Source organism: Chlorocebus sabaeus, chromosome 19 (genome assembly GCF_047675955.1).
Source record: "Chlorocebus sabaeus isolate Y175 chromosome 19, mChlSab1.0.hap1, whole genome shotgun sequence".
Classification (NCBI taxonomy): domain Eukaryota; kingdom Metazoa; phylum Chordata; class Mammalia; order Primates; family Cercopithecidae; genus Chlorocebus; species Chlorocebus sabaeus.
Genome location: NC_132922.1, coordinates 2,153,792 through 2,181,703, shown reverse-complemented (window position 1 = coordinate 2,181,703; position 27,912 = coordinate 2,153,792). Strand labels below are relative to the sequence as shown.

Genomic DNA, 27,912 nt, shown 5'->3' with positions numbered 1-27,912 from the left:
TCCCATGATTAGACCCGGGCTGTGGGTGTTTGGGAGGAAGATGCCAAAGTGAAGTGCTCCTCTTGTCACATCCTATCAGGGGCATCCACTGTCATCAGTGTCAGCTGCTTGGCCCTGAGCACCTGCCTGGGGTCGTGTGAGTCAGGGTCGCTCCTTCTCCCATAGGCTGCTCCTTGGAAGAGCGTCTCTAGGTGCAGCGCTCACTTACGGAGTGGGGAGGGACAGGCCGCCTCCTCGAGGGGAGCACATCCACTCTTCTTGGATTCTTCAGCATTGGGGACGTGCGTTTTCTCCCCATTTCAAAATCGATTCAGTCACTCTCACTGTTGATATCAGTGTGGACTGATAGATGCGTTTGTCCTTTAGGCTGTGATCCAGGGCTGCTTTATTTACCGGGTGGCCAGGTGCATTAGCTCTGGCCATGGGTGCTCCCCCGGGCACTGGTGGGCTCCGTTGGCACAGTTCATCAGTGACTGCGTGTTTCGAGCATTTCTTCACTTTCTGGCACCACCAGCGACTCCTGGCTCATCTTGTCTAGCTCCTGCCCTAGTCTCAGAAACAGCCATTTCCTTTGGGAGTGTGGATTCTTTCATCACAGAGTAGTATTAGAAACCTAGGTCTTGGCTGCGTGCGGTGGCTCACGCCTGTAATCGCAGCACTTTGGGAGGCAGAGGTGGGCGGATCACCTGAGGTCTGGAGTTCAAGACCAGCCTGGCCAACTTGGCAAAACCCTGTCTCTGCTAAAAATAAATAAATAAATAAATAGTCGGTGGTGGTGGCAGGCACCTGTAATCCCAAACACTCGAGAGGCTGAGGCAGGAGAATTGCTTGAACCCAGGAGGCAGAGGTTGTAGTGAGTCAAATTTGCATCACTGCACTCTAGCCTGGGAAACAGAGTGAGACCCTGTCTCAAAAAAATAGAACAAACAAACAAACATAAAAAACAAAGAGAAAATAAAAGACCTTGGTCTTGGTGTCCAGCATCCTTGTTGCTAATGGAATGCCATTCGTTGTTTCTGAGCCTTCATGACTGACAGAGGGAGGAGATGCATGAATGTGTACGATCCACCCATCTATTCGCAGCCCTGAATACGCCCGTGTGTAACCACCGTATCCATGTCGAGGTTAAAGCGGAGTTCACGCGGGCGTCTCCAACTCTGATCACCACCCTGTGGATTATTCTAGCCCCCTCCCCTTGCCTGTCGGTAAATTCACACTGCAACAGTGAGAAACTGGCCCCCACTGGCCACCGGCCGTGCAGCTCACTGTTCAGTTCAAGTGTCCGTGTCCGTGTATAGCACTGTGGCAATCCTGCGTCTGTATCCTACAGGAAACACCTTTATCGACTCATGCACAGTGCTTAGGATCAGGTCCTTTTGCTTTTAGTCTTACAGATCTCACCGCTTTCCAGAATCATGCCGGCGAGCTCCTTTTCTCCCCAGCTCCCTCAGGTTATTTCACACATTTACAACACAGATGCTCCCAGAGCCAGATAAAGTCCTGCCTGGAATGCCCAACCTAGTCACTGATCTTTTAAATGTGCATAGATTGAAGTTCACTCTTTAGCGGAATCGTGGGGGTTTTGGCAAATGCATGACGCTGTGTGTTCCCCATCACATCTTCCTACAGAATAGTTTCTCTGCCTTAAAAATACCCTGGGTCCAACTATTCATTCCTCTCTCTTTCCCCCCAGAATTCCCGACAACCACTGCTCCTTTGACTCTCTCCGCAGTGTTGTCTTTTCCACAGAGTCACGGAGTTGGATCCACAGTGCATGCAGCCTTTTCAGGCTGGCTTCTTGCACTCAGCAGTAAGCATTTAAGGTTTCCGCGTGTCTCTTGTGGCTTGGCAGCATCTCGTTATTCAGATTCCACTGTATGCACCTGACCACCTTCTGTTTATCCCTATTCACCTATTGAAAAATTTCTTGATTGCTTCCAGCTTGGGGTGATTTGAATAAGGCAGCTATAGACATTCCCACGCAGCTTTCTGTGTGGGCAGAAGTTTTCAGATCGATTGGCTAAGTACCCAGGAGTGTGATTTTGGGATCGTATAGTAAGAGTACGTTCTGCCTTGTAAGACGCTGCCAAGCTGCCTTCCAAAGTGGCTGCGTTATCTCGGATCCCCGCCGGCCGTGAACGAGCATTCCTGGTGTGCCACAGCCTCGCCAGCATTGGATATTTTTTTGGTTTTTGGAATGGAGCCATTCTAGGAGGTGCGTGGCGGTTACCTCCTTATTTCAACTTGAAGTTTCCTGATGGCAGATGATGTTGAGTACCTTTTCATATGCATATTTGCCATTTTTTTGGGTGAAATGTTCATTCTCATCCTTTGCCCGTGTTGTAATTGGGTCGTCTGCGCTCGTATTGTTCAGCTTAAAGGTTTTCGTGTGTGCGCTCCAGATAACAATTCTTCATCACGTCTGTGGTTTGCAAATAGCATCTCTCTGTCTGCGGTTTGTCTTTTCATCCTCTTCACAGCGTCTTTGTAGAGCAGATGTTTGTCATGTTAGTAAAATCTAATCTAGCGAATGGTTTTCTTTCATACAGTATGCATTTGATGTTTATCTAAAAGCTCATCCCCCAATTCAAGGTCCCATAGATTTTTCTCCTGTGCTTACTTCTAGAAGTTTTATATTACTGGGTTTCGTCTTTAGGTCTCAGATCCATTTTGAATTGGTTTTTGTGAAAGTGTGAGGTTGGTGTTTAGATACTGTTTTTTTCCTTTTTGGCTGTGAAACTTGCAGCTGCTCCAGCCTTGTGCTAAGACCTCCTGTCCTCCGTGGGATTGCCGGTCCTGTGGCTTTGTGGGGGCTCCGTGGACATTGGAAGGTTGGCCGCGGGGCCCGTTCCTTCACTGTGGTAGCAGCAGCCCCTCCTGGAGAACCTGCAGGTTCTTCTGTTTCCTGTCATCTGCCAGGATACACACCAAGGCCAGAAGACATGATTTCCACTCGGCTTGGCATTGGCACCACGTGTGTGTGTGTCTAAAGAAGGTTAAGCAGAAGAAACCTGATAATAGTTGAATTTTTCTGGACGTTCAGTCTTTTCTGAACCATCCTGGACCTCCCAAGTTGGCTCCTCCCAAGACAGGAACGTCTGCAGTAAGAGTCTTGGTACAGTGAAGCAGGTGTTGTCTCCGTCTCTGTTCCTGGAGCCAGCATGTGCCCAGCAGCTGCAGGTCTGGGGGTGGCAGGGGAGGCAGCCCCACAGGCGCCGAGGATGGAGAAATGCGTCAGTACCCAGAGGCCGCCGCACGCAGGCTGGGCCAGTGCCAGGGTTCGCGACAGCGCACGCAGAGTGCCTGTGATGCTGCTGGTGGTTTTTGTAAGTTGTGACACACAGCCCTGTCCCCCAGGTAGTTCCATCCTGCTGTGCTTGGAGAGCAGGCAGCTGCAGAGAGGCTGAGCAGCTTTCTTAACGGGGGCGAGTAGCAGGATGGAAACTGCAGCCTTTGTCGTGGGAGACTCCATCCTGTTGGACCCAGCAGCCTCCTTTCTTGGCTCATCCAAAATGAGGCACTAACACCCTGAGTGCAGCTCAGGCAGGACCCTCTGTATCTGTCCCTGACCCACGCCTGGGCTGGTGTGGAGGCTGCAGGGAGTAAGGGCCTCAGGGCCATGGGCAGGACGAGGGGGGAGGGAGGCACAGGCCTGGCCTGGGCACTGAGGCTGTCCGTGGAGCCCGTGTTAGGCCGACCTCAGCGACACATGCCAGCAAGAACGGGGGGCGGGGGGGTTGCATATTCTCCAGATGCTCCCAGGTGACCCAGCAGGCAGGTGTGTGCACTCACCTTACTCCCACAGTCCAGGCAGGGAAACGGAGGCTCGGTGCGGGGGAACTCTGCCTGGAGTGGAAGTTGCCATGCTGGTCAGGCTGGGACCTGCTGTCTCTGCAAGCCAGGCTGGGGTGGGTATAGGACGTGACTCTGCCGGCTCTGTGAGGTCTGGCCTGAGGCTCTGGTGGGTCCTTGGGGTTGAGGTGGACTTGGGAGGTGACGCATCTGGCAGGAGGGCGGTTGTGGGGCATTTGGTGCACAGGCTACTATGTTCCACCTCTCCACTGGCCCAGGCCAGGCTCGTGGGGACAGGGGAAGGCTGGCTGCTGCCCCACAGGACCCAGCTTGTTGGGGTGTCAGAGGAGCCCCCGCCTTGGCACACTCTCCATGCCAGCCCCAGCCCCTCCTGCTTCCTGGTCATCGCCCCCATTGCCTCTGGAGTGTGGCCTTCTGCCCTCCACTGCTGGGGTCCCGTAGGTTCCAGGCCCAGAAGATCTCAATCCTGCTCAGATCATGTCACCGATCACAGCTTCCTCTGCAGGTACCCAGGTGCCCTTGGCCTGGCTTTTCTCCCAGGCGGGATGCCAGGTCTGCTAAGGAGGGCACAGAAGGGCTTGCTCTCTGTGCAGCCGCAGGGACCTTCGCCACGCCCTCCAGGAGAGGCGATGCTTGGACCTGGTGAGCTCCCAGATGTGCTATTGAGCTGGAGGAGCTTGGAGAAGCAGAGCTGCCGTGCCCTGTGTCCCCCCTGGAGCCAGAGACAGGGCATGGCTGTCCCCGGGAGGATTTTAGGCCCCTTGGTGGGGTGTTTCTCCTTAAGACAAATAGCAACTGCTGCACACAGCTCTGTGGCCACCCACAGTTATGGGAAGGATCAGACACATCGGCGTGTTTGCCAGTCCTTACATGTGCCAGCCTCCTGCAAGGTAGAAGGCGTCAGGTTAATTAGGAGGTGGCACCTGGGGCTGTGGGTGGGGTCTGGGAGCGCAGGCGCACGGTGTGACCGAGAAGTGCAGAGCCGGGCGCCATTTCCCTGAGACCTGAGTCAAGTGGCGAGGAGAGGAGCTGCGAGGGCCACAGCACACTCGCGGCTGCCGGGCAGAGAGGAAGCCCCGGGCCCTCTGCAGGCCCTGCCGGTGGCCTCCTGAAGGAAGGGACCCACCAGACCGGTGCTCTGGGGTCCCAGCGGCTCCCCTCGAGGTAGGCTCCACTTCAGCAAGGCTCGCTTGAGGGCCGGGCCTGCTGGGGTTCTCTGCTTCAGCCCCATGTAGGCCCTCCCACCCTCAAGGCCTGGCCCTGGGCAGACTCTCCCCTGCTTGCTCAGCTCACACACCCTCTCCCAGGCCTCCCATCCTCCGGCTAAGGAAGGAGGGACAGAGCCGGAAGAACCCAGTGGTCCCTCCTCGTCCTGGCCTTGGCACCCCCGGGTCTCGGGAATGGGACACTGTGCAGCACAGCTGAGCCCATAGCTCTGCCTCCAGGCAGCCCTCCGGATGCCCTGCAGCTCGCAGCTCCCTCGGCCCCAACCCCTGCTGCTGCTGGTTTTGCTAAGTCCACCTCATTCCTGTGTCCCCCGTGCCTAGAAACGGTCCAGAAGACACGTGCATCCTCTTAAGACTGGGGTGGGAACATGCGGTAAACGCTGGGGAGTCACAGGTGTGGGCCACGCTGCATGGTCTCAACTAGGAACGGTTTTGCCCCTTGGGACATTTGATGATGTCTAGGGACAGCTGTGCTTGTTCCAATGTGGGATGCATGGGACAGTCTGCAGCGCAGAGACCCAACTCTATGTCCACATCGCCACCGCAGGAAACCCTGGGATTCTTGGGACGGTCCCTAGCACAGATTCCTAGCCCTGACGTCCACGTCGCCCCCGCAGGAATCCCTGGATCACGGCCCCCCGGATGGGAGAGGGCAGACGCCACCCGGCAACGCCGAGTGTCCTCCTGGCAGAGATGTGCGTGCGCCTGGGAAATTGGACCTGAGCTGGGGTCACGTGCTTTAAAATCTCTTGGGCTCCAGTGTTGGCCAGGGATCCCTGGGTCACCCTGCAAGCTGCATAGAGAGCCAGCTCAGAGAAGCCAGTCCCGGCCTGGCAGGAAGTGACCCGACTGGGGTGGGGGACGAGCAGGTGCAGTGGGAGGCTGCAAATTCCAGATTCTCTAAATAGGGGGCTCTGCGTGCAGAACTGTGCTGGGCGTCTCTAGTTGGAGGAGAGCTCGCTGAATAACATGTCCCCTCTTTGCCCCCAGTTACTCCCTGGCCCTGGCACTGACCAGCACAGGATGCCTTGTGGGTGAGGTGGGGAAATTCCGAGAGGGGCAGGTGCCCAGGGCTGGTGACAGGCACAGAGAAGGGGCTGCTTTGCTCCACTGCTGCCTCAGTCCTGGCCTTGGGGAGCACGTGGCCTTTATTTATTGCCTTTGTTGAGTCAGTCAGCGGCCTGTGATGACCAGGTGGGGGAAGTTGTGTCCACAACTTTCCAGCCCTGCTCGGGCCCAGGGCAGATGGCCATGCCTCCTTACTACGCAGGTGTGTGGGATAATTGGTGGGGCGCCAGGTGGACCCAGTGAGGCGCTAATAATGGGCTTCTCTGTGCAGTGCGTGCTGCTTCCAGAACAATGACAGTGTCCACATCTTCACCGCCCTCCCTCAGGGGCTGCCTAGAAGCCACACAGGCTGCAGGGCTGGCTAGCGGGGTCCCGAATCACTGGGGCGATGAACCCCAGGCTCCAGGCGCTGGGGAAGGAAGCTGAGCACTTGGCTGTGGGGCTTCTTTTGTTTCTGCCTGAAACCAGCCAGCCAGATCCCTGAGGACAAAGCAAAGTGAGCCCGAATCTGCCCCCCATACCCAGATACTCAGTGCCCCAGGGGCACCTGCGTGGGGGGAGCGCGGCGTGCGTGCTGGCTCTGGGATGTGAGGACCGGGGTCACTGAGGGCAGGGGAACTCGGCGCATCCTGCAGCCAGGGGCCGGTGCTCTGGAATGCAGTGTGGAGTCCCTCGTCTCCTGCAGGAACATTCCAGAGGGGGTCTGGCTCCCCACCCTGCCCTTTCTAAGGACGGAGCTCCTGGGCCAGGAGGACGCAGGTCTGCAGCTCCTTTGGCTCACCTACTCGAGAGGGTCAGGGGACCGGGGCTGGGATGACCCGCCCTCTGCTGGGAGAGGCAGGAGGCCCTGGGCTGCTCTGGGGTCCCAGCCCCTCGGCCAGGCCAGGCCAGGGTGAAGTGGGCAACTTCAGGCTCCCCTGGCAGGAATTGCAGCCCACCCAGGTGTACAGTCCCTGGGGGGCAGCCCCACCCAGCCACATACCTTCCAGGAGGGTCACGCTGGACACGCGCCTGCCCAGCCTTTCCAGCAGGGACTGACGTGGACAGGCCTCTGGTGGGAGGGGTTCCTCTGGTGTCCCGGTGCCCCAGCACCAGTGCGGCCCACGCAGGATGCTGAGTGGGTGGCGTGGATCTTCCCTGCCAGGCGGCGGCATCCTCACGCCTGCTGCGAGTGTCTCCAGCCGTGCAGTGTGAGGGAGCTTTTGGACCAGAGCTCCTGCTGCCTCATTATCCAGACGCACAGCCCCGGCGTCACACCGGCCTCACACCGGCCTCCCGAGCCCCGTGGTAACTGCAGAACAAATTAGCCAGACTCAGGCGCTGGGAGCAGGTAAATTAGTTGCCTTTGCCGAACCACAGCCTTGCGGCTGGATCTCAGGTTGAGAGGACTTAGGGGGAAATCTGACACCCTCCAGGTTTCCTGACATTCGCTAGACATCCCAGAATGTAAAGCATCTGCGTGGCAGTGTGGGAAGGTCAGCAGGGGGCCTGGGGGGCAGCTGGGATGTGGTCTGGTTTAAATGCAGCTTCTCAGTTCCCGGCCGTGAACGGGTGATGGGACCCCTGAGCCCCCAGCCCCTGTAAAATGCAGACGCGCCTGCCCACCTCCCAGGCAGTAGGGGTTGCAGGGGTCCAGCCAGACGCACGGCTCGGTGCAGGGCCTGCAGTCCTGTGTTCCTTCATCACGTTGTCCCTGAGTGTTGCGTGGGAACAAGGAATCCACCTTCTCCAGGGCCTAGGCCGGACATTATCTTCCTAAATGCCATCTCCCACCTGGGAGTCGGGAGCGGCTGGGGTGCCGGCCCAGAGAGCCCCCCACATGTGCAGCTTCCTGGCCACCGTCCTCAACCCTTACCACCACGGGCCCTGCCTGCCTCCCACCTGCCGTGGGCCTGCCTGGTGTGGGCTGAGGCTTTTCTGACCAGAGGCAGACGGGTGTTAATCCTGTGGGGTAATTTTACACAGTGAGAAACCCAGTCCAGAGGCAGACGGGTGTTAATCCCGTGGGGTAATTTTACACAGTGAGAAACCCAGTCCAGAGGCAGACGGGTGTTAATCCCGTGGGGTAATTTTACACAGTGAGAAACCCAGTCCAGAGGCAGACGGGTGTTAATCCTGTGGGGTAATTTTACACAGTGAGAAACCCAGTCCAGAGGCAGACGGGTGTTAATCCTGTGGGGTAATTTTACACAGTGAGAAACCCAGTCCAGAGGCAGACGGGTGTTAATCCTGTGGGGTAATTTTACACAGTGAGAAACCCAGTCCAGAGGCAGACGGGTGTTAATCCCGTGGGGTAATTTTACACAGTGAGAAACCCAGTCCAGAGGCAGACGGGTGTTAATCCCACAGGGCAGTTTTACAGAGTGGGAAACCCAGGCCACTGCCCTTGCTTTGCCGCGACCCCTTTGGTGCCAAGTTTTGGGGTGGGGTCCAGAGTTACACCCTGAGGTCCACCTTGAAGCCCGCTGTGCTGCTGCCTGGCCAGGCTGGGGCCCGGATCTCTGAGCTTGGTGCCTGCTCCCCTTGCGGGGACACTAGGGTGAAACAAGACGCACAGAACGTGCCGGGCCCTGGAGAGGCTTCGAGCACGCCGGGGGTTGAAGGGTCCCCTTGGGGAAGCCCCCTCTGGAGACTGTTTTCTGTGTTGGGCATTGAAGGGCCCTGGCCCTGGGAGTCTTTTTCAGTCATGGATGCCTTGGGACCTGGCTGCGGGGGCCCTGACCCCTCCTGGTGGGGGGCAGCAGAGGCTGGCGGCCTCCTCATCTGCAGAGAGAATTGAAGGCTCCAGGGCGGTGTCTCTGCAGCCCCAGGCAGAGGCTGGGCTGGAGTGAGGCCACTGCTTGGCCTGCAGAGTTGGTGGCAGGCATAGACTACAGCACTAGAGACCCCCACGGGCCTGCAGCATCCTCAGTTCCACTAGACAGCTGCAGGCGTGCACTTCCTGGGGCTGGGAATGGCACTCACAGCCATCCTCAGTCCTGGTCCCTGGTGCCCGGTAGGGCAGGAGTTCGGCAAGGATGAGTGAGGGTGGGGCCGGGCCCCATGGAGGCGATTCCCAGGGGCTCCCAGGAGCCCAGAGAGCCGGGCTGCCCCTACTGCGCAGCAAGGAAGAGGCTGGGTCACCTGGAGGACTCCAGAACCGACCTGAACCCCACGACCTTTGCGGGGAATGAACCAGTGAAGGGATGAGGAGGGCACGAATGTTATCGGCCCACCATGGCAGGGAGAGTGTTCCAGCCTGGCTGTGGCCTGTGTCGTCTGCCCACCATGGCAGGGAGAATGTTCCAGCCTGGCTGTGGCCTGGGAGGCTGGGCAGGTGGTTGTTGCACAGATATTCCTGAATGCTGGAGAGACGGGGCCCATGCTCCTGCCCCAGGGGCGCGGTGGTAGGCCCGGGTGTGTTTGTGGAATGTTCTTGAAACAATACAGCTTATTTTCAGGGGTCTCACCACTGGTGTGCAGGAGCCCTTCTCTCTCCCCCACCTCCCTCTCTCTCGAGCTCCCTGCTTTGCTCTGTGTCTCTCTTCTCTCCTCTCTCTTTTCTCTCTCTCTCTCTCTGTCTCTCTCTCTCGATGCTTTGCTCTATGTCTGTCTTTTCCCTCTCTCTGCATCTTTCTTGGTGCAGATTCCTCCTGAACAGAGCCAAAAAGGGAGGCTTCTCCAGGGAGCGATTGGTGGGGGTGGCTGGGGGTGGCAGTGGGTCCTGGTGTTTCTGTTGTCGTGACCATGTGAGTCCATTTGTTTCAATGACTTGTAGAAAGTTACATACTAAGTAATCTTTAAAGTGAAGATGAGGATATGGGAGGAAGCCAGAACGTGGAAACGGTGGAATACTGAGAAATTGAATGTTCATTCACAGTGCTGATTTGATTTCTCAGGGGTATCTGTGCCACTGTGTTTATTTCTCACAATCGTGGGTGAGAAGCGGCTCCCTAGGACCTGGGCGAGGCCCCCACGCTTTCCAGGGGGCAGCTTGTCACCCAGAGGGCCTGGGGGTGCAGGGCATGTTGACGGTGCACTGCCCCCACCGCCCTCAGCTGCCCGGTGCACAGACTCAGCAGGCGGGAAGTCATGGCCAGAGGAGAGTCTCCCTTTCCTTGACATTCACTCATTCACTTACTCACTCATTTATTCACTCACTTATTCAGTCATTAACTCATCACTCATCATACATTCACTCATTCATTAACTCATTCACTCACTCAATCACTCATTTATTCACTCCTTCACTCACTCCCTCACTCCCTCATTCATTAACTCATTTAGTCATTCACTCATTTGCTCATTCATTGACTCATTTAGCCACTCATTCACTCACTCATTTATTCACTCCACTCCTTTACTCATTCACTTATTCCCTCATTCATTAACTCATTCACTGACTCATTTAGTCACTCATTCACTCATTCACTCCTTCAGTGTTTTACTCATTCACTCATTTATTCACTCCTTCACTCCTTTACTCATTCACTCCTTCACTCATTCATTAATTCATTCACTCATTCATTAATTCATTCACTCATTCATTCACTCATTCACTGATTCAGTCACTGATTCGCCCACTCAGTCACTGATTCACCCACTCATTGACACATTCAATCATAATTTACTCAGTCATTCACTTACTTGCTGAGTCACTCACTGGGTCAGTCACTCATTCATTCACCCTCTCACCCTCTCATTCATCTACTCTCACTCATTCACCCTCTCATTCATTCACTCCCATTCATTCAGTCACTCAGCCACTCATTTAGTCACTCTCTCATGCACTCACACGATTCTTCCTTCATCTGCCGTTTGCCAGTCATTCATGAAGTGCAGTCCGTACTGGGCTTGGGGACAGGAAGGAGCTGGCCCATGGGGCATCTGGGAGGAGCTTGCTGCACTTTTTGGTTTATGTCCACATCAAAGAGGAGAAGCAAGTCTGGCCCAAAGCAGGGTCCCAGGGAGCCATTTTCCTGAGGTAAGAGGGATCCGCTACCCTGGTCAGGGAGGTGCACGGGCAGTGGCCCCTACTCCACCATCCTGCCTGGGCTGCTCTGGGCCTGGGGCCTGGGGACAGAGAACGCAGAGCATGGCCGACCTTGTTCCCGGTGTGGCCTGATGCATGTGAACAGAGCTCCATGCACCTAGCACCAGCCAGAGCCAGAGAGCAGGGCCAGCCCCCGGTGTGACCTGATGCATGCAAACAGAGTCTGTCAGCCTAGCACTGGCCGGGGCCAGAGAGCAGGGCCAGCCTGTCTCAAGCCAGCCGGGACTGGGCCTGAGAGGTTGACGTGTGCTCGGGCAGCATGGTGGGCAGGCATAGCTGGTGGAGGGCACAGCCACGAGAAGCAGAGGCCAGGGGCCTGAGGGCAGGTAACCCCTGAGGCTGGTAAGGGCCTGGAAGAACCTGGGGCTTCCCAGCCTTCTTCAGGGCAACCACAGGCTGACCTCCAGCCGCTCTGCCTTCCTGGCTGCCTCTAGCAACCATCTCCCAGTCCCTACCCAGGGGGCCCAGAACCTTGCAGAAGCAGCTCCTCCTCCGTGAGGGTGTCTGTCTTCCCAGGCATCACTGCGCGGCGCATTTCAATGGCTCTTGAGCAGTCCCTGTATTTCTGTCTTGAACCCTCCATCCCAGCTAAGGGGGGCAGAGTCCCACCAGCACTCCCCCTTTCCTGGGCATCGCGCCCATGCTGTCTCCTGGCCTGGTTCCTTCTGTGTCTGCAGGGCACATTCCCAGGCCTCTCCAGGTGCAGCCTGGGGACCCGAGAGAGAAGGAAGGGGCTGCTGGCGGTGGCGCTGGGCGTTTTTGATTCAGTGCCCCTGAGGAACCAGTGCAGGGAGCTGAACCGCAGATGCTCTGGCTTGGGTCCTGCGGGGCTGAGCAGCCCCGGCCATTGTTGTAATCATAGCCATTGTTGCTTTTTTATTTGTGTTATCGTCTTCTCCACCTGTTTCTGTCGGATTTCACAGGCGGCTCTTGGCACACTTGGCCCAGGCAGAGCTTGGGAAGAGCTGCAGGTCCCAGGCACCTCCTTCCTCCCTCCCAGCCACCCACGCACTTCCTGCGGGCCCTGCCCACGTTTGCAGGTCCACAGGCAGTGGCCAGACCAGGCCACAGGCAGGTGCCCTCGGCAGTGGTGGGAGCCAGCTGAAGATTCCAGAAGGGCCATGGGAGGGGCTGACCAGTGGGGACACAGGGAGGCGTTGCCGTCAGATGGCCAGTTCACTTCAGTTGATGTTTTCCTGAGATCGTTGACTTTGCTAGCAACGCCAGCATTATATTTCACAACTATGTGAGTGAGGGCAGCCTGGGCCGGCCGCTGGCTGTTCCGTGGGGGGAACCGGGCTTCCATGATCTCCCGCACAACTGTAATTGCTTCTGTTGAAGTCAGACTGTGGCGGAGGAGTTGATTCTGGGATTTAGTAACAAACTCGATTTCACTGTAACTTAAATATTGAGACTGTGATACTCCCATCGGATCCTAAAGAGTGCATTTTCTGTGTTTTTAATCCTCATACTAAGTGTCTAGACGATCCGGGTTAAGACTAAACATGAGTCACTTAATTTATGAGTTGGAGCAGAGCTACCCGTGTGGATGGCTCCGACGTGGAGGTGAGGGCTTCTGTTGTGGGGAGAGGAGAGGCTCCCTGGAAATCGCTATTCCGGCCTTGATGGTGCCCCTACTCGTGGCAGGGCCCTGCTGCCTCCGAACCCCAGGAGCCCCAGGGCTGCTGCCATGGAGCCTGGAGACGGCAGGGCCTGAGGCCTGCAGCTTGGGGCAGAGCTAGTATGGGTGTGGACTGGTACCCTGGCCGAGCAGCAGTCTGGCATCCTCTCCCAGGAGTGGCAGGATGGGGCAGCCATGCCCAAGGAGGACAGCTTCGGTGTAGGGCAGTGTGCAGTCCAGCTGGATGGGACAGGCGCAGGGCCCTGGGAGGCTGAGGCCAGGGCTCTGGACCCTCCTGGCCCCTGCCCCACGGTGTGGGCAGAAGGGGCCAAGTGAGCGAAGCCGGGGCTGCCAGATGATGTTCCTGGCCAGCTGCAGGGGCCCTGGCTGGGGGCTTCTGGGAGAGTGGAAGGGGAGGTGTCTGCAGGGGAGCAGCCTTTCCGAGTCCCTGGCTCTGCCCCCACACCTGCTTTGTCAGGCACAGACACCTGTATGGTGGACAAGGCACACAGGCCTCTGAACAGGGCCGTGGCTCCTGGGGCGTGCCTGTGTGTGAGGGTCTGTGTGTGTGCGTGTACCTCACTAAATGAGTGTGGCGTAGGGGTGCATGTGTGCCTGTGGGGAGTGTGAGCTCATGGTGGCGTGTGCACACGTGTGCGTGTGCATATGTGCAGTGCCCATGCATCCCAGGCGGCCTGTGACAGGAAGCCTGGCGGGGCTGGTCTCCGCCCCAGAGCTCTGATGTCTCAGCTCGAGAGCGGTTCCTGCTGACCCCTGCTCGCCTGTCTGACTTTCCTACCTTGTCTCTTGGCCTCAGTCCACACCGACTGGCTAGTTTCACCCACAATAAAAGCAGTAATAATAGTGACCTCCCAATTGATGTGTGGAGTCAGCGTTATGGGCAGCAAAGTGTCTTTGCAAACGCTGTGGTCACGAGACAGCCTCGCCAGCCTGAGCTCTGCCGTTATCCCTGCTGGTCTCGCGTCTGTAACGAAATCCCGCACCCTCGCTCAGGGGTGTGGTGTGTGTGTGTGTGTCAGGTGTGTGCACGTGTGTGTGCGTGTGTCGGGCGTGTGGTGTGTCTGTGACGAGGCAGAGTAGAACTCACAGCCTCGTGTCCAACCCAAGCCATCGACGTCCCCAACGCCTTCCCAGCCATCCCCACCCACCCAGCGTAGCCGAGCAGTTTCCCACGCCAGCGGAAACTCTCCCTGAGGCCGTTCTCCTTCCGGTTTATGAAGAAGTCTTCTCCTTGTGTAACGCCTCGAAAACAGAGCCAAGCACAGATTTGGGACTGGGGATCCTGAGGTTGTCCTGCCCAGGGGTCACTACAGAGGGAGTCTTGTCCTGCTAAACTGACAAGACAGTTACTGAGGACATGAAGCAAGGAGCACCCAGGGTATTAGAAATCGCCCACCTCGAGATTCTCAGTGGCCAAGAGCGCTCACCTGCGGGTATGGGGGACTCAGCGAGCACACAGGTGTGTCCTGTCTGTCACCATGCCCTGGCAGTGCCAGTCCAGTTGCTGGCATTATTCACACCTTCTTCCTTGAGAGCTACTCCTACAAAGTGAATGACTGGTCATAGGGTACACGTGTCTTAGACCCCTGACACCACGACCTAGGCCACCACACACAGGCAGCACCCCCCTGACACTAAGCCCTGGGTCACTGCACACAGCACCCCGACACTAAGCCCTGGGACACCGCACACAGGTGGTACCCCCCGACCCTAAGCCCAGCTCTTCTGGCCTCATTTCCTCCCAGATCCCAGCTTAGAGATAGCGCCCATGCAGGTGGGCAGGACAGGCTGAGGGCACCGTGTTGCCCCACCCGTCACTTGGGCACAGGCTGGTCTCTGAGCGCTCCCTACGGGAACTCTGGATGGCCCTATGGCGCCTCCTTTTCTCCCTGTTGGGGACCTGCCCCTGGGCCCCACCTTCCCAGTGGCGCTGTGGGTCACCTCAGGCCGTCCCCTGCCCTCAGGCTTGCCGGGCCCCTCAGCTGCACCTTGCTTTTGGTCTGACCAAGCACAGAGCTGACATTTGTGGTGGGTAAATGCTACCCTCTTGGACTGTGCCTGTCAAAGTCATTTTGGATCTTCATCCTGTCATCCGTCACATCAGACATCCTCCCGGACCTGTGTCACAGCCTGGCAGGATCACACGGTTTGTCTGTCTGCGCCCCACGGGCGGCAGGAGCTGCTCCAGAGGGACCAGGCTGAGCTCCAGACACCCTGAGGGCCTGTGTCCCGCCAGGGAGGCCCCAGCCTGGCCCCTGAGTGACTCCCTTTGTCACACGTCCTGGAGTCTGGACCTGGTCCGTGACCCCCTGAAGCCACTCCCAGGTGCCCCCACTGCCCCACCAGCCCCCACCCAGCACCTGGAAGGAGAGGGCACTGCCTGTCTCCTAGACATTCTCCCCGGACCTTCCAGTGACCTGCCCAGCCTGGGTGGTCCCTTGCCTTGAGGACTCTGCAGGGATTTGAGGGGCTTCTGTCATGGCCACCAGTCTGGTCTTCCCTGGGTCCAGCCATCTCCCCTGTCAAAACTTGACTCGCTCGTGAAAACAGAGTGGCTGGACTTGGTCCTGTACCCACCTCTACTCAGTCCACAGTGTCCTTCCCGCCGTTGCCTGCCGAGGTCCCGGAGAGCCGGCGGTCCCAGGGTCTGGGCAGGGCTCTGGGAGTTTGCTGCACAGATGCTTTCTTCAGTGCCCTGCCCCTCGTCCGCAGGTCCCAGGTCGTGACCCCCAGGCCTGTGACATCAGCACTATGAGCTGTTTCTGTAAAGTTTGTAGGAACCGAGGTGATGCTGGTGCTAGCCTAGGTGGGTTGCGCAGGGCTTGCTGCAGCCCCTGAACCCAGTCCAGCCCATGCCCTGCTGTGCCAGTGCAGCAAATGGGGCCGGCGCCAGGCTCTTTGGCTCTGCAGGCCTCAGGCTCCCAGAGGCCACCAGACCACTCCTCAGTTCCTGCCCTGGGACAGTGGAGGCTCGGCCTAGCCCCCAGCAGGGCTCCCAGGCAGGTCTACCATGCAGCTCTGCTGGAGGGTGGAGGGTCCCATGCTATGTGGGAGCTCAGAGCTGGCGTCTGAGTGGGCATGGGGGCGTGCCAGCACCCACCACCCTCTGCATGCTGACGAGGGACGTGAATGGGCCTACAGCCTGCAGAAACTCCTCCAGCCTGCGTGCCCAGCACAGACGCAGCCTGGGCTCCCTTGGCAACCACGGCTGGCTTATCTCAGCTGTCAAGTGGGGTATGCTTCTAAGGTGGGGCTTTCCCTGGGTCGTGGTCTCCCTTTTTGGCTCAGACACAGCCAGCTGGGCGGGCAGGACAGGACAGGGCAGGGCTGGGCTGTGGGTGATGAGAGGCATTTACCCCGGGGCAGTTTCTTCCAGAGACGGCGGGGGCTCCTAAGTATGCAGGCTCCCCCAGCCACATGGCTCACATCTGGCTCTGCCTGTCAGGGGTCTTCTCTGTATGGCACAGAGCTTGGCTGCCTCCCTAATTCAAAGGCCAGGGGACAAGCTGAGAAGTGAGTGGTCTGCCCAGGCTCCCCAGTTGGGGGGGTGTTGGTGGGGGTCTGCCCTGTGGGACATCTTCTGCCTGAAGCTGAGACCGTGGTGGCACTGTGGCCCCCCTGCCGGGGCAGTGGGAACAGTGAGTGACCTGTGGTCTCTGGTGGTTCCCTGCTGCCTTAGAATTCCAGGTGGCCACATTCTTTCCCCAGAAGGGGGTCTCTGTGAAATGATGCATGACAAACACCACCTATGGAAAGGAGGTTTCCTGTGATCAACCCGTATGCACCCTGACAGAAGGTCAAGTCTGGGGATGTGTTCCGGGAGGGGCTGGTCCTGGGGCTGGAGGGGTGGATTCTTTCTTTTTTAAAATCTCTCTCTCCGACTTCTGATTTTTGCCACACAATGATGTCACTGCCTTTCTAAGAAAACTCCCCCAAAGGCAGCTTTGTTCTTTTCCATTCTGACGGTGGCTGCCCCTCCCCCCCGCACGCCCTCCCCTCGCACACGCGTGTGCACACGGCCTCGCTCCCTGGGAGCCCTCGGCAGGCCCCTGGTCCAGGCCAGCCCAGCAGAAAGGCCATCGGTGGGGGCCTGCAAGGTCCCGTGTCCTCTCAGCAGAGACCACTCCCCAAGCACTCTGCCTGGGCTTTGTGGGAGTTGGTGCTGGAGAAGGAATTGTGATTACTTGCTTTATTTTTGAATGTTTTTCCTTCTGGTCTTAAAAGCTATGCAAACTCTTTATTTAAAAACAAAAAGATGAGAGAAGAGAAAGAAACACCATCCCCTATCTCCGAGAAAAGGCTGGCACCGTGGGTGGACCAGCAGCACGCTGAGGGGGGCAGCCTGGTGGAGGGCCTGCGTTTTGCTGAGGGCACCAAGCCCTGTGGGGAGGCCTTGCCACTATCCCAGCCCTGCCAGATCCCCAGGGGACCCCAGAACTTCCCAAATGACCTCCTTCTAGAAGCTGGGCAGGTGCAAAGGGGCGGCCCAGGGACCCGGGTCTACCCTGCACCTCCAGACAGCAGGACACCTCCAGGCTCTCACACCCCACAGGCAGCCCTGGTGTGGCCTCCCCAGCTCCTGACTCCGGGTGGACCCGTCCTCCCTTCTGAACCCCCGTTTCTGAGAATGAGGTGGTTTTGGAGCTTGTGAGCAGAGGAGCAGTCAGCACTGGATGGTAGCCGAGCACTCGGAGCCAGGCCCCTGAGTACCCTGTCCCTGCAGCCTGGAGATCAGGCTGGTCCCTCCCCAAAGGCCTCGCAGTGGGCAGAGATTGGGGTGTGTGTGGGCGTACATGCCATGTGAGTGATTCTCTGTGGTCTGTGTGTGTGGAGTATGTGGTGTGTGGCCTGCGTGGTCTTTCTGTGTGGTATACACTGACCCATGTGTGTGGATTGTGTGGTCTGTGTGTGTGGTGTATATGGGCACATGTTTGGTCAGTGTGTGGTATGTACATTCACATGTATGTGGGTGTGTTTGGTCTGTGTGTGCACATGTGTGGTGTGTGTACATGCACACGTGTGTGTGAGTCCCGTGTGGTATGAGGGGAACAGCTGTGGGAGAGCCAGGGAGCTCCACTCTGGAGCTCCAGCCACCCTGGCTCTTGGCTGCCCTGGTCCTGTCAGTAGTCCCAGAAGGAGGTTTTGGGGTCACTCAGGTGTTGGGCTGGGTGTTCTCATTTGGCGAATGGGACCCTGGGGTTGGGGTGAGTCCTGGGCCAGCCTCTGGCCTGGCAGAAGCCATCCCTGCCCTTGCATCTACTGCAGGCTCCAGGCATCCACCTGCTGGGGCCGAGCTGAGGGCCACGACAGCCCAGAAAGGCTCAGAGGCGCCACGGCCTGGCTGCCACGTGGATCTCAGATGCTGGCCTCCAGCACCATGGGAGAAGAACGTGTGCTGTTCAGGCTGCCCAGTGCGCAGCTCGCCGTGGTGCTCTGTTACGCAGGAAGCTCCTGCACGGCCCTGACGCCTCCTCTAGGAAGCCTCCCAGTGGCTTCAGGGCAGGGATGTAGGGGTGGCTTTGTTTCAGGGCTCAGTACCGTCTTGTCCACATAATTTGGTTCAAATTGTGTACCTGAGGACTGAGAGTTTGGTTGACCATGACTGGTTTGGGGGCCGCCTGGGTGAGGGTGAACTGGGATTGGAAACCCTCCAGTTTACTTTGGTGTGGCCCTGCCCAGTGTGTTGCACCTGTGCCCCTTACAGAGGAGGAGGGCAGCTAGGAGGGACAGCGGCTTGCCCGGGGGGCTGGCCATGCCAAAACCCTGGCTGGTCAGGTAGCGCCTGAGGGGTGGGCTGTGTGGTTGGTGACTTAGTCAGTGACCAGGCTCAGCAGCAGGGCGAGCAGGCTGTCTCAGGCTCAGCGGTACCCCCACCACTGCTGTGGCCGTCTCCCCATGGCACCAGCTACTGTGGGTGGATGATTCCAGAGAACTGCCTCATGCTGGGCCCTGCCACCAAGGAGGCAGGTGCCCCTGGGGTAGGCTGGAGACCGTGAGTCTCTGCTGGGGCTGATGTTAGAGGGAAGGGTCTGGGGTCAAGACGGTGGCAACACAGCCTGGAATAGTGGAGTGGCCCAGAGCCAACCCGCAGAGCTTAACACAGCAGCCGGGGACCATGCTCCGATCATAGCGACTTCTGCATAAATCACCATGTAAGGACGTGTGCTCTGGACCCGCCCAGATGCGTGTTACTGCACAGCACGGCTTTGATGCCATCACCGCTGTTATCCAGAGAGAAGCAGCACCTCATCCTCCCGGACGCTCTTTCCCCGCTGGATTTATTCATCCACTCCACTTGTTCGTTTGGTGTCGCCCTTTTCTGGGAGCAGTGTGTAATTTTGTGTGCGCTTCGTCCTCCCCACAGCCTTCGGGGAGGTGGCCCCGACAGGGCGACGAGGGTTTTGCTCATCGTGGGAGGGGCTTGGTGGTGAGGTTGGTTCACAGTCCCAGGGGAGGCCCCTGCTGCCCTAGCATCCTTCTGTGAACTCATGCCACGTGCACCCCACAGTCATGCCCCGGCCATGGCTCAACAGGCCCCTATGCACTGGGCTCTGCATCCAGGCCTGGGCCACCTTGGACAGCTCCATGCCCTGCACCTTGGGCAGAAGGGGCTGAGGCAGGCCGGTCTGGTGCCCACTGGAGTTGTCCCCTGTGCCTCCTGGTCACAATCAGACACGGGCACTCCCCAGGGTTGAGGACAGCCTGAGCCGTGTTGGGTGTTGGAGTGAGAGAGCTGGACGACCCCTCCAAGTTCCTCCAAGCCACACCCTAGCAGTACATGTGATGTCTGCCCCGGCCAGGGTGCTGGGCTGGAGGACCCAGAGGTGAGAGATGACAAGGCAGGTGCCGGAGGAGGGGGCGTCTAAGGTTATCGTAGGAGAAAGAGTGGGATGGATAAGGAGGGGCACCCAGGCTGGAGAAACAACTGCTGGGAAGCGCCCAGGCATTGTCTGCAGGTTCCTTTCTGCAAGGGTGGAGTGGCCATCCTTCATCCCTCATGTACCCACCACGGCTTTCCTCGGAGTCACCTCCCTGCCATCCTGTTGTTCTGAGCCCCCCAGGCAGCCCCCAGACTCTCTGCTGATCCCCACAGGCTGGGAACCCTGAGTCCGGGCATCTGTGATGCTGCCGCCATCTCCCCCAGGTGGAAGGGGCCCCTGGGGAGGAAACCACACTGTTTTCTCACTGCCGGGGCCCCAGGGTGCTGCACAGAGGGCTTGCGGCAGGCGCTCATTACCTACTCGGATGAAGGAGTGAGGCAGCCAGTGAGTGGACATCCAGGTGGTTCCAGGGAGCAGGTGTCCACGTGGAGCTGGATGGCAGGGGACCTGGCACTCACCATTCAGGGCGGATTTGGGCAGCACTGGCTGAGGGACAAGCTCCATCCTGCTCTGGGGGTGCTGGGTTTTCATCTTTACCTATAGCGCAGGCACTGTCTTTATTTGTCAGTGTTAATATCTGGCCGTGATTGGTGGTGGCTGTGCCGCGTTTTACCAGCAGAGTGGCGTCTTAAATTCCATGGGTTTATTTGCAGGGTAGAACTTCCTGGTGGTTCACCTTCCCGCTCCTGAGATGCCGGGGCTGCTGGCCTCTTGCAGAGACAGCCTTCTCTTTGGAATTTAGGGGATGTGGAGGGGGCAGCGAGGAAAGCCAGGGAAATTATTTATGCTGGCACCTTTGGAAGAACTGTGTCCCTTCTCTGTACCGCAGGTGATCTCAGACCCTGACTCTGCCCCCAGGGTGATCTCAGACCCTGACTCTGCCCCCAGGGTGATCTCAGACCCTGACTCTGCCCCCAGGGTGATCTCAGACCCTGACTCTGCCCCCAGGGTGATCTCAGACCCTGACTCTGCCCCCAGGGTGATCTCAGACCCTGACTCTGCCCCCAGGGTCCTTCCCACCTCCTTCCTGCCCTGTGGGGTGTCTGTAATGTGGGGAGCAGAGGTGGTATGACAAGAGAGATCAGGGATGCGGGGTGCCCCTGTGGGAGCCTGTCCACGACACCCATGGGTGATGGGTGTCTGCACAGCACATCCATGAAGCTTGTGTGTACCTGTGTGTGCATGGGCACGTGCACCCCTGGGGAGCATATCCTCATGTGCTGCTAGTGAGCCTGGGCCCCCTGGCCTTAGTGTGCTCATACCTGGGTGGCACCCGTGTAAACCTGCATGCCTATGGCTCACTCCAGGGGTGTGGTGTGTGCACATCTGTGCCTTGTGTGTGGCCGTGTGTGCCTGTGTGCATATATTTACATGCACATATGTATGTGGGGGCATGCACAGCGCTGTGGGAGGGCAGAGGAAACCCTGAACCCTTTGGCATTGATACACACAGTGGTGCCCGCCTGCTCATGCCTCTGTACCCAGGCGGGGATGGCAGTTCCTCCCTGGCAGCGTGGCTGGTTCCACACAGCCTTTCACAAGCCTGAGAGGGGGTCTGACCTGTTTTCTGGCTCCAAAATGCCATGCTCTGGGGCCAGTGTGCTGGCGCTTGGGGATGGGGACCAAGCACTGTGCCTCGTAGAGCCCGGCTTCCCTCCAGCAGGTGCCTGGTTGTGTGCAGGGGAGCCAGCTCCCTCCTCGTGATCCGAGCCTTTCATTTCCGGGCGTGACAAAGATGGGGCTGCGTTTAATTTCCTGTCTGCCAAGGCAGTGCCGCCTGAACGCCAGGCTGTGCGCAGCGTGGAGGTCGCCGACTTGACCCAGCTCTGGCTTCCATCGAGCGCTCCTTGCTGGCAGCCTTCGAGGTGCTTTCGGACGCTCCCTCTGAGTGAAGCGGTCTCCCTGCCCTGTGGCCTGGCCGCCGGGGGCCCCTCGGTGGGTGGGCTTTGGGTGGGCTCTGGCTATGGGTGTCTGTAACGTGTGGCCACTCATTCGCTTCTGCTCCTCTCTGCAGGTCAGCTGGCCGCCGGCACCTGTGAGATTGTGACCCTGGACCGGGACAGCAGCCAGCCTCGGAGGACGATCGCCCGGCAGACCGCCCGCTGTGCGTGTAGAAAGGGGCAGATCGCCGGCACCACGAGAGCCCGGCCCGCCTGTGTGGACGGTAAGCACCCGCGGCCCCGGGACCCCTCCGGGCGCTGAGCACGGCATCACCGAGGGTGCCTCTTCCCCGATGCAGCCCCTTCCCTGAAGGTCCCCCTAGGCCTCGGCGTATCCTCGGGTCAGGCCCCTGGCCATTGGCACAGCTGCTCCCGTGGATGTGTGAGCTTGTGGCTTGGGGACTGCCTGGGGCGCAGTCTCCACTTCCTGGGGAGTGGTCAGGGAGATGCTGGCGCCCTGCCTTACTTGCCTGTGTGTGGGGGTCTCTGGCCCGAGGCTGTGGTTCTTTGGTGTTGCCTCTGGGAGAGGAAAAGGATAGCAGAGGGGCCGTCTGCAGGACGGCGAGGTCCCCTGGGTGTCGTTCCGTCGTCTACGTGTGGTCTGGCCGAGGCTGCCAGCGGGACCTGGCTCCTCGTTTCTGGGTCTGACCAGTTCAGGACACTCTCGTGCCTAGGCTCGGGAGGCCGCAGCTCCGGCCCCCATGGGCTCTGAGCACGTGCAGAGGAGCGCTTGCTGTCAGCCGGCAGTGATCCCCGGCCCCTAGACGTCAAGCTGCTGACAAGCTGTGCCATCACTCAGCCTTGCTGGAAAGGGCACTTGGAAAGGGCACCTGCTATGAGGTGGCACAGGGTGGGAGGGGCTGTTCTGGCGTCTGGGGGGAGTCTGTCCACTGGTAGGGAACTCTGCTGTGCATATGCTGTGCCTGGCTGTGGGGGGAGTGTGGGCTTGACCAAGGTCATTGGTGACCAGCCAGGCTCAGGGGTCAGCGTGAGACCTGGGAACCCCACAGCCGGGACGTCCCCAAGGCCCAGTGTGTCCTGGGAAGGCGTCTAGTGTCAACACCAGCCAAAGGTCAGGGGTGGGCACGTAGGGCCAGCATTAAATCCAGGCTGCCCACCCCCTTGTGACGAGTGGGTGGGGAGACCCTGGGGCAGACATGGGCACTGCTATGGGCCTAGCCGGCAGCAGCCATGTGCCAGTCCAGGCAGCCATGGGGTGAAGGACCCCACGCAGGGGTATTGGATGCCTTGGTTCCAGGCGCAGCAGCTTGACCACAGTCCAGGAGAGAGTGCAGGGAGGGAGGGTCCCCTGTGGGTGAGATGCGGAGTCTGCTAGGCGGGGGGCCCTGAGGCCACTCCTTGGGGTGGAGAGAAACCAGCATCCCTGAGTGGCAGGCGTAGACTTGAGCTGCTGTAGGGTTGCCCTCGAGCTGCGGCCTGGTGGGGGCAGAGGCCCTGCAAAGCCAGGAGAAGGTGGGGCAGGGGCTGGGCAGGAGAAGATGGGGCAGGGGCTGGGCAGAGAAGATGGGGCAGGGGCTGGGCGGGAGAAGATGGGGCAGGGGCTGGGCAGGAGAAGATAGGGGCAGGGGCTGGGCAGGTGGAGTAAGGCCGAGGATATATAGGGGTGGCAGTGGCTGGTGGCCCCTCCAGGCCTTGATGGACTTCAGGGCAGCTGTATCCGTGGCATCCTGCACTGAGACATGGGTGCAGGCATCTCAGGCCAGGTGCAGCGCTCACTGGCCTTCTGGGGACGTGATGCAGGGACCTGTGGAGATGGGTCCCAGACTCAGCTGGCCCACCCTGTGGAGGGCAGACCCCTGCCAGGCTTCCCAGGGCTGGATTTGGAGTCCAGGTTTTCTGACTCTGGTCAAGGGTCCCTTTCTCCCCTACTGCCCCTGCGGGGGCTCTAGATACCCAACTTCAGATCCCACCGCCTCTGCCCAGGAGCCTGACGTGGGCAGCCTTGCCCTTGTGCTGTGCTGTGATCTGGAACACGGGGTCAGGGATAGAGCCTGCTGCTTCCTAAGTGCTGGTGAAGGTCCATGGAGAGGGGATGGGGTACACAGAGATAGGGCCGAGCTATCCTGAGCACCCCACGGAGGGAGGCGGCTGCACTAGGAATAAGAACGCCCGTGTAAGCCGGGCGCAGTGACTCACGCCTGTAGTCCCAGTACTGTGGGAGGTTGAGGCAGGTGGATCACGAGGTCAGGAGTTCAAGACCAACCTGGTCAAAATGGTGAAACTCCATCTCCACTAAAAATACAAAATTAGCTGGGCGTGGTGGCGTGCACTTGTAATCCCAGCTACTTGGGAGGCTGAAGCGGAGAATTGCTTGAACCCAGGAGGCGGAGGTTGCAGTGAGCCGAGATCACACCACTGCACTCCAGCCTGGGCAACAGAGCGAGTCTCAAAAAAATAAATAAATAAAAGAATGCCGGTATGACCGGGAGAAAGGTGTTCTAATAGGACAAGCCCTTGATCCTCCAAAGCCAGATAGACCCCTCTTGGGGTTCTCAGCAGAGTCAGGGCATGGTCAGGAGGAGCTTCCTCTGGGTGTCTCATTGATGAGCGTGTCCTAAGACTGTGCAGGAACAGGCCAGGCAGTGAGTGTGCCCCAGGACCCACTACGTGGACCCCTAACCCCTGTGGCCTTTACAGGAAGGGAAGGAGGGGAGGGGGCTGCGGGCTCTTAGCTGAAGGGAGCGCGCTCTGCCCAGGCTTCAGCACGTGCACCTCTCCTCCCCGCAGATGCCCTGTGCACCTGGGGGTTGCATGCACTTCTTAGGTGGGGTGCCCGGGAAGAACTCATGGGCCAGGTGGCCTTCCGGCTAGGCCACCTGTCTGTCTTCCCTAGACCCTGCAGCCGTTTGCCACCGGCCCTCCTGCCACCAGCCCTGAGGGTTTCTGGGAAGCTCTTTGGCATTTGGGAGGGGGATTGTGGGGCGAGAGGCTGAGCTTGCTGGAGTGGGCTGGAGGAGAGGGGAGCCATCAGAGGCTTCTGGTGCATTTTGAGGACCTGGGGCAGGAGGAGCGGGCCCTGGAGCCTTGTTTTTGTCCTTATTAAAAACATCTATCAATTTGCATCTGTGGAAGGCATGTGATTAAACACCAGGTACGCAGGGCCTCAGGGCCGCTCTGTGACTCTCAGGCCTCGGTTCTACAGAGCTGGATCCTGGGGCAAGCTGGGGCAGAGATGTGGCGGCCTTCTTTCCAGGGAAAGGGACTGCTTCTCCCACAGCCACTGCCCTCCTGGCTGCCTGTATCTGGAACCACTGGAACACATGGTGGCCAGGGCGCCTTCTCGGGAACACTGATGCTTCCCAAGACTGGGAAGGAGAGAGGTGCTCTGCACTGCCAAGGAGTTCACAGCCAGGCCGTCCTTTCTTCTCATGACTTCCGCCCACCTGTGGGGAGAGTTGGGGTCAGAATTGATTACTAATTGAATCTGGGTCTGCTCATCTGAAACCGCATTCACTTCCGTCTCACCAGGAGCCTCCTGTGCCTCAGGAGCCGGGTCCCAGAGACCCAAATTAAAACCGTACCATTTTCAAGGGGGGCCAAACAAATTAGTTAGCTTGCTTCTTTTTGCACAGTGGGCATTTTCCAGGCTGCCTTCTAATTTAATTTTTGCTTTTCTATTTTCTTGCTTTGTGTGCATAATAAGTTTCCTCGCTTGTGAATTGTGTTTGCTAAAGAGAAAACTTGTGCTGTGTTGGGCCGGGTTGGAACTGAATGTGAGTAGGGTTGAAATATTGCTGCCCCTACTGTGTTCCGTGACCACAGGCGCCCGGAATGCCAGAGGAAGCCTGACTGCTCACTTGTTCATTCGTTGGCTGCTTAATTATTCATACATTTGCTCACTCACTCATCTGTTGAAAGAAGGTGTATACCCATGGCAGCAGGGGAGGTGAACGGGGAAGTCAACTCAAAACACCCAATACAGAGAGCCATGCAGTGCTGCAGGTGCGGGAATTCAGACTGTGGCCCCAGAGTATCCTCACTTCTTCCTGCCGGGACCTCAGCAAGGATGCATCCATGAGGGGGCATTTGAATAGGGTATTGAGGGATGAAGAGGAGCTCACTAGAAATGCTTCTCTTTTTGAAAAGAGGGGGCCAATGATTAGAGACGAATTATAGCCTCCAGCCTCCCCGGCCTTGTCTCTGAGCCAAAGCATTTCTGGGTGAACCATGTCCCTGCCTGTACGGGGCAGGGCTGTGAGTCTGTGCACCTGCATGCGAGATCCAACTTATGGAACCATCAGTGAAAGATTCAAACACAAACCAGCCACGCACTGCGGTGCTTTCCATCCTTACATACAGTATCAACACTGTGGCGCTTTCCAGCCTTAAACACAAATATCAGCCACCGAGCCTCCCCTCCCCCAGGGCTGCCCTCTGAGGCAGGCACCCGGGTGGGTGATGCCCTGGTGGGCTGGGCAGGCCCTGCTTCTGCTCCTTTCTAGCTGTTTATGCAGCTGTGCCAGGTTCCCTTTTCCGTCATCACACCCGTGCCGGGTCCTGCTGCCACCACAGCACTGCACTGAGGACTGAGACCCTGTCCCCGAGTCCAGCGCTCACCCAGCCCTTGCCAGGCGTGCAGCAAGTGGCTGTACCTGGCCAGCCCTCCTCGCTGAAGCAAGGTCTTCCTGTATGAATAGAGGTGCTGTCTCCTGCAAGTCAAGTTCTCCTGCAACTCCTTTCCCAGGAAATCAAAGATTGCAGCCCAGTAGTGGGGGCAGCAGAGGGTGGTGGTTTGTGGGTGGGATTGCCCCAGAGCCGAGCCAGAGGGGTGAAGGGTGGGAGCCTCAAGTCTCGGGCCTGGGTGGGGGCAGTTTTCCCTGGGAGCTTTTGAGGGAGTGGTAAGGTGCAGTCGTGGCACTGCGCAGACCCAGTGTCAGGGCTGCAGTGGCCACTGGGAGGTGCGGGACATCCCGGGCTGACCAGTAGGTCTGGGGAGGCTGTGCCCAGGAAGGGGCAGGGTCGGAAGGCCCGGAAGTGGGGGCTGAGCGGAGCCTTGTATTCTCCAGGCATGAGGCCTTACAAGCCACCTGGGTCCTGGGCTGAGAAAAGAGACAGAAACACGCAAGTGGGCACTGCTGGGTTCCGGGCAGAGGTGTGGCGGCCGGAGTCTTTGCTTCTCCGTGTTGGGAGTTTGAGGCAGGTGTGGGACAGTAGAGGCCCTGCCCACTCTCAGGCCGTGTGGGTGGGCGGCAGTAGACGCGCAGCCTTAGTCGGGTGCACGCTGAGGCTGTGGTGATTGGCATCTGTGCTTCACATGTGGTTTAGAGTCCAGCTGTGAAGAAGAAGGGGCAGCGTGAGGGGGATCTGTGGTCAGTGTCACCTTCCACTCCACCTCCACAGCCCTGTCCTCATCCTCCACGTCCTCCAGCAGCAGGTCGGTGCGGGAGGGTGGAGGGTGCCCCGGCCACCTACAGGAGTCCCTGTCTGTGCTCTGGGGATGGATACCACACTGATGGCAGGGCCACGGGACCCTGGACTGTGGGCCCTGGCAGTGACTGCAGGAGCCAGGATGAGAGGGAAGCCACTTCTCTTGCCTTTCCCCCGTTGTTGACCGTCATCACGCCTCGTAGCTCATGATGCCCTAGAAACATGGGGTTTCATTACAGGAGTGCGGGAGGGAAAAGCCTTTCAGTTCCCAGAGGCCGGGCACAGCGCATTGTCTCCACCTTGAGGCGTTGGCGGGGCCCCCAAAACCAGCTGAAGGCATGTTGTGGCTGGGACTGGGGTGAGGCAGGTGTTCCACCAGGAGAGACGTGAATCACCTGCTCTGTTGTACACAGGACGCTGGGATTGCGCCAAGGTTCCTAAGATGTGGTGTCTGAGGCCGAGTCAGCCTGCCCCTACCAGTCGGTGCTCAGCCTGGCCGGGGTTCAGCCCCAGTGTGGCAGCTGTAGAGGCTGTGGCTGGCCCTGCCTGCCCCGTTCATCCCCTCGGCAAGTGGTGGTTGGGATAAGGAGGGCCCTGGTTCCCCACAGTTGTTCACACAACATGGGGTCATCCGTTTGACCATGGAGCTCATGGGAGGCTGCCAGCTGGCAGTTGGCTGTCCATGGGCAGCCCTTCCTGCATTGAGCCCTGACTGCCCTTGGCAGCCTGGCACCCCGCTTGGGCCGCCCAGCGCCATCCAGGAGGGGGTCTGGGCCCTCACCAAATCACCGAGGCCCTGATCTGAGGAAGGATAATGAAGCTGTTTTTCAGAGGGGGCCCAGACCCCCACATGGAGCACCCGGCTTTGCTCTGGGCGGTTTATTGGGCACCCGCTCCCCTAACAACCTTACTGAAAAAAGGA

The 27,912-nt window shown here is 58.6% G+C and overlaps 1 protein-coding gene across 2 annotated transcripts in view; it reads left to right on the top strand.

Annotated features, from left to right (window-relative positions):
- TAFA5 (TAFA chemokine like family member 5) overlaps positions 1-27,912 on the top strand; it is a 262,342-nt gene that overhangs the window by 132,487 nt on the left and 101,943 nt on the right. For both annotated transcript variants that reach the window (XM_007976131.3, XM_007976132.3), the window contains exon 2: positions 21,677-21,826. In XM_007976131.3, coding sequence (XP_007974322.1) covers positions 21,677-21,826 — 150 coding nt within the window. The remainder of the gene's footprint in view (positions 1-21,676; positions 21,827-27,912) is intronic.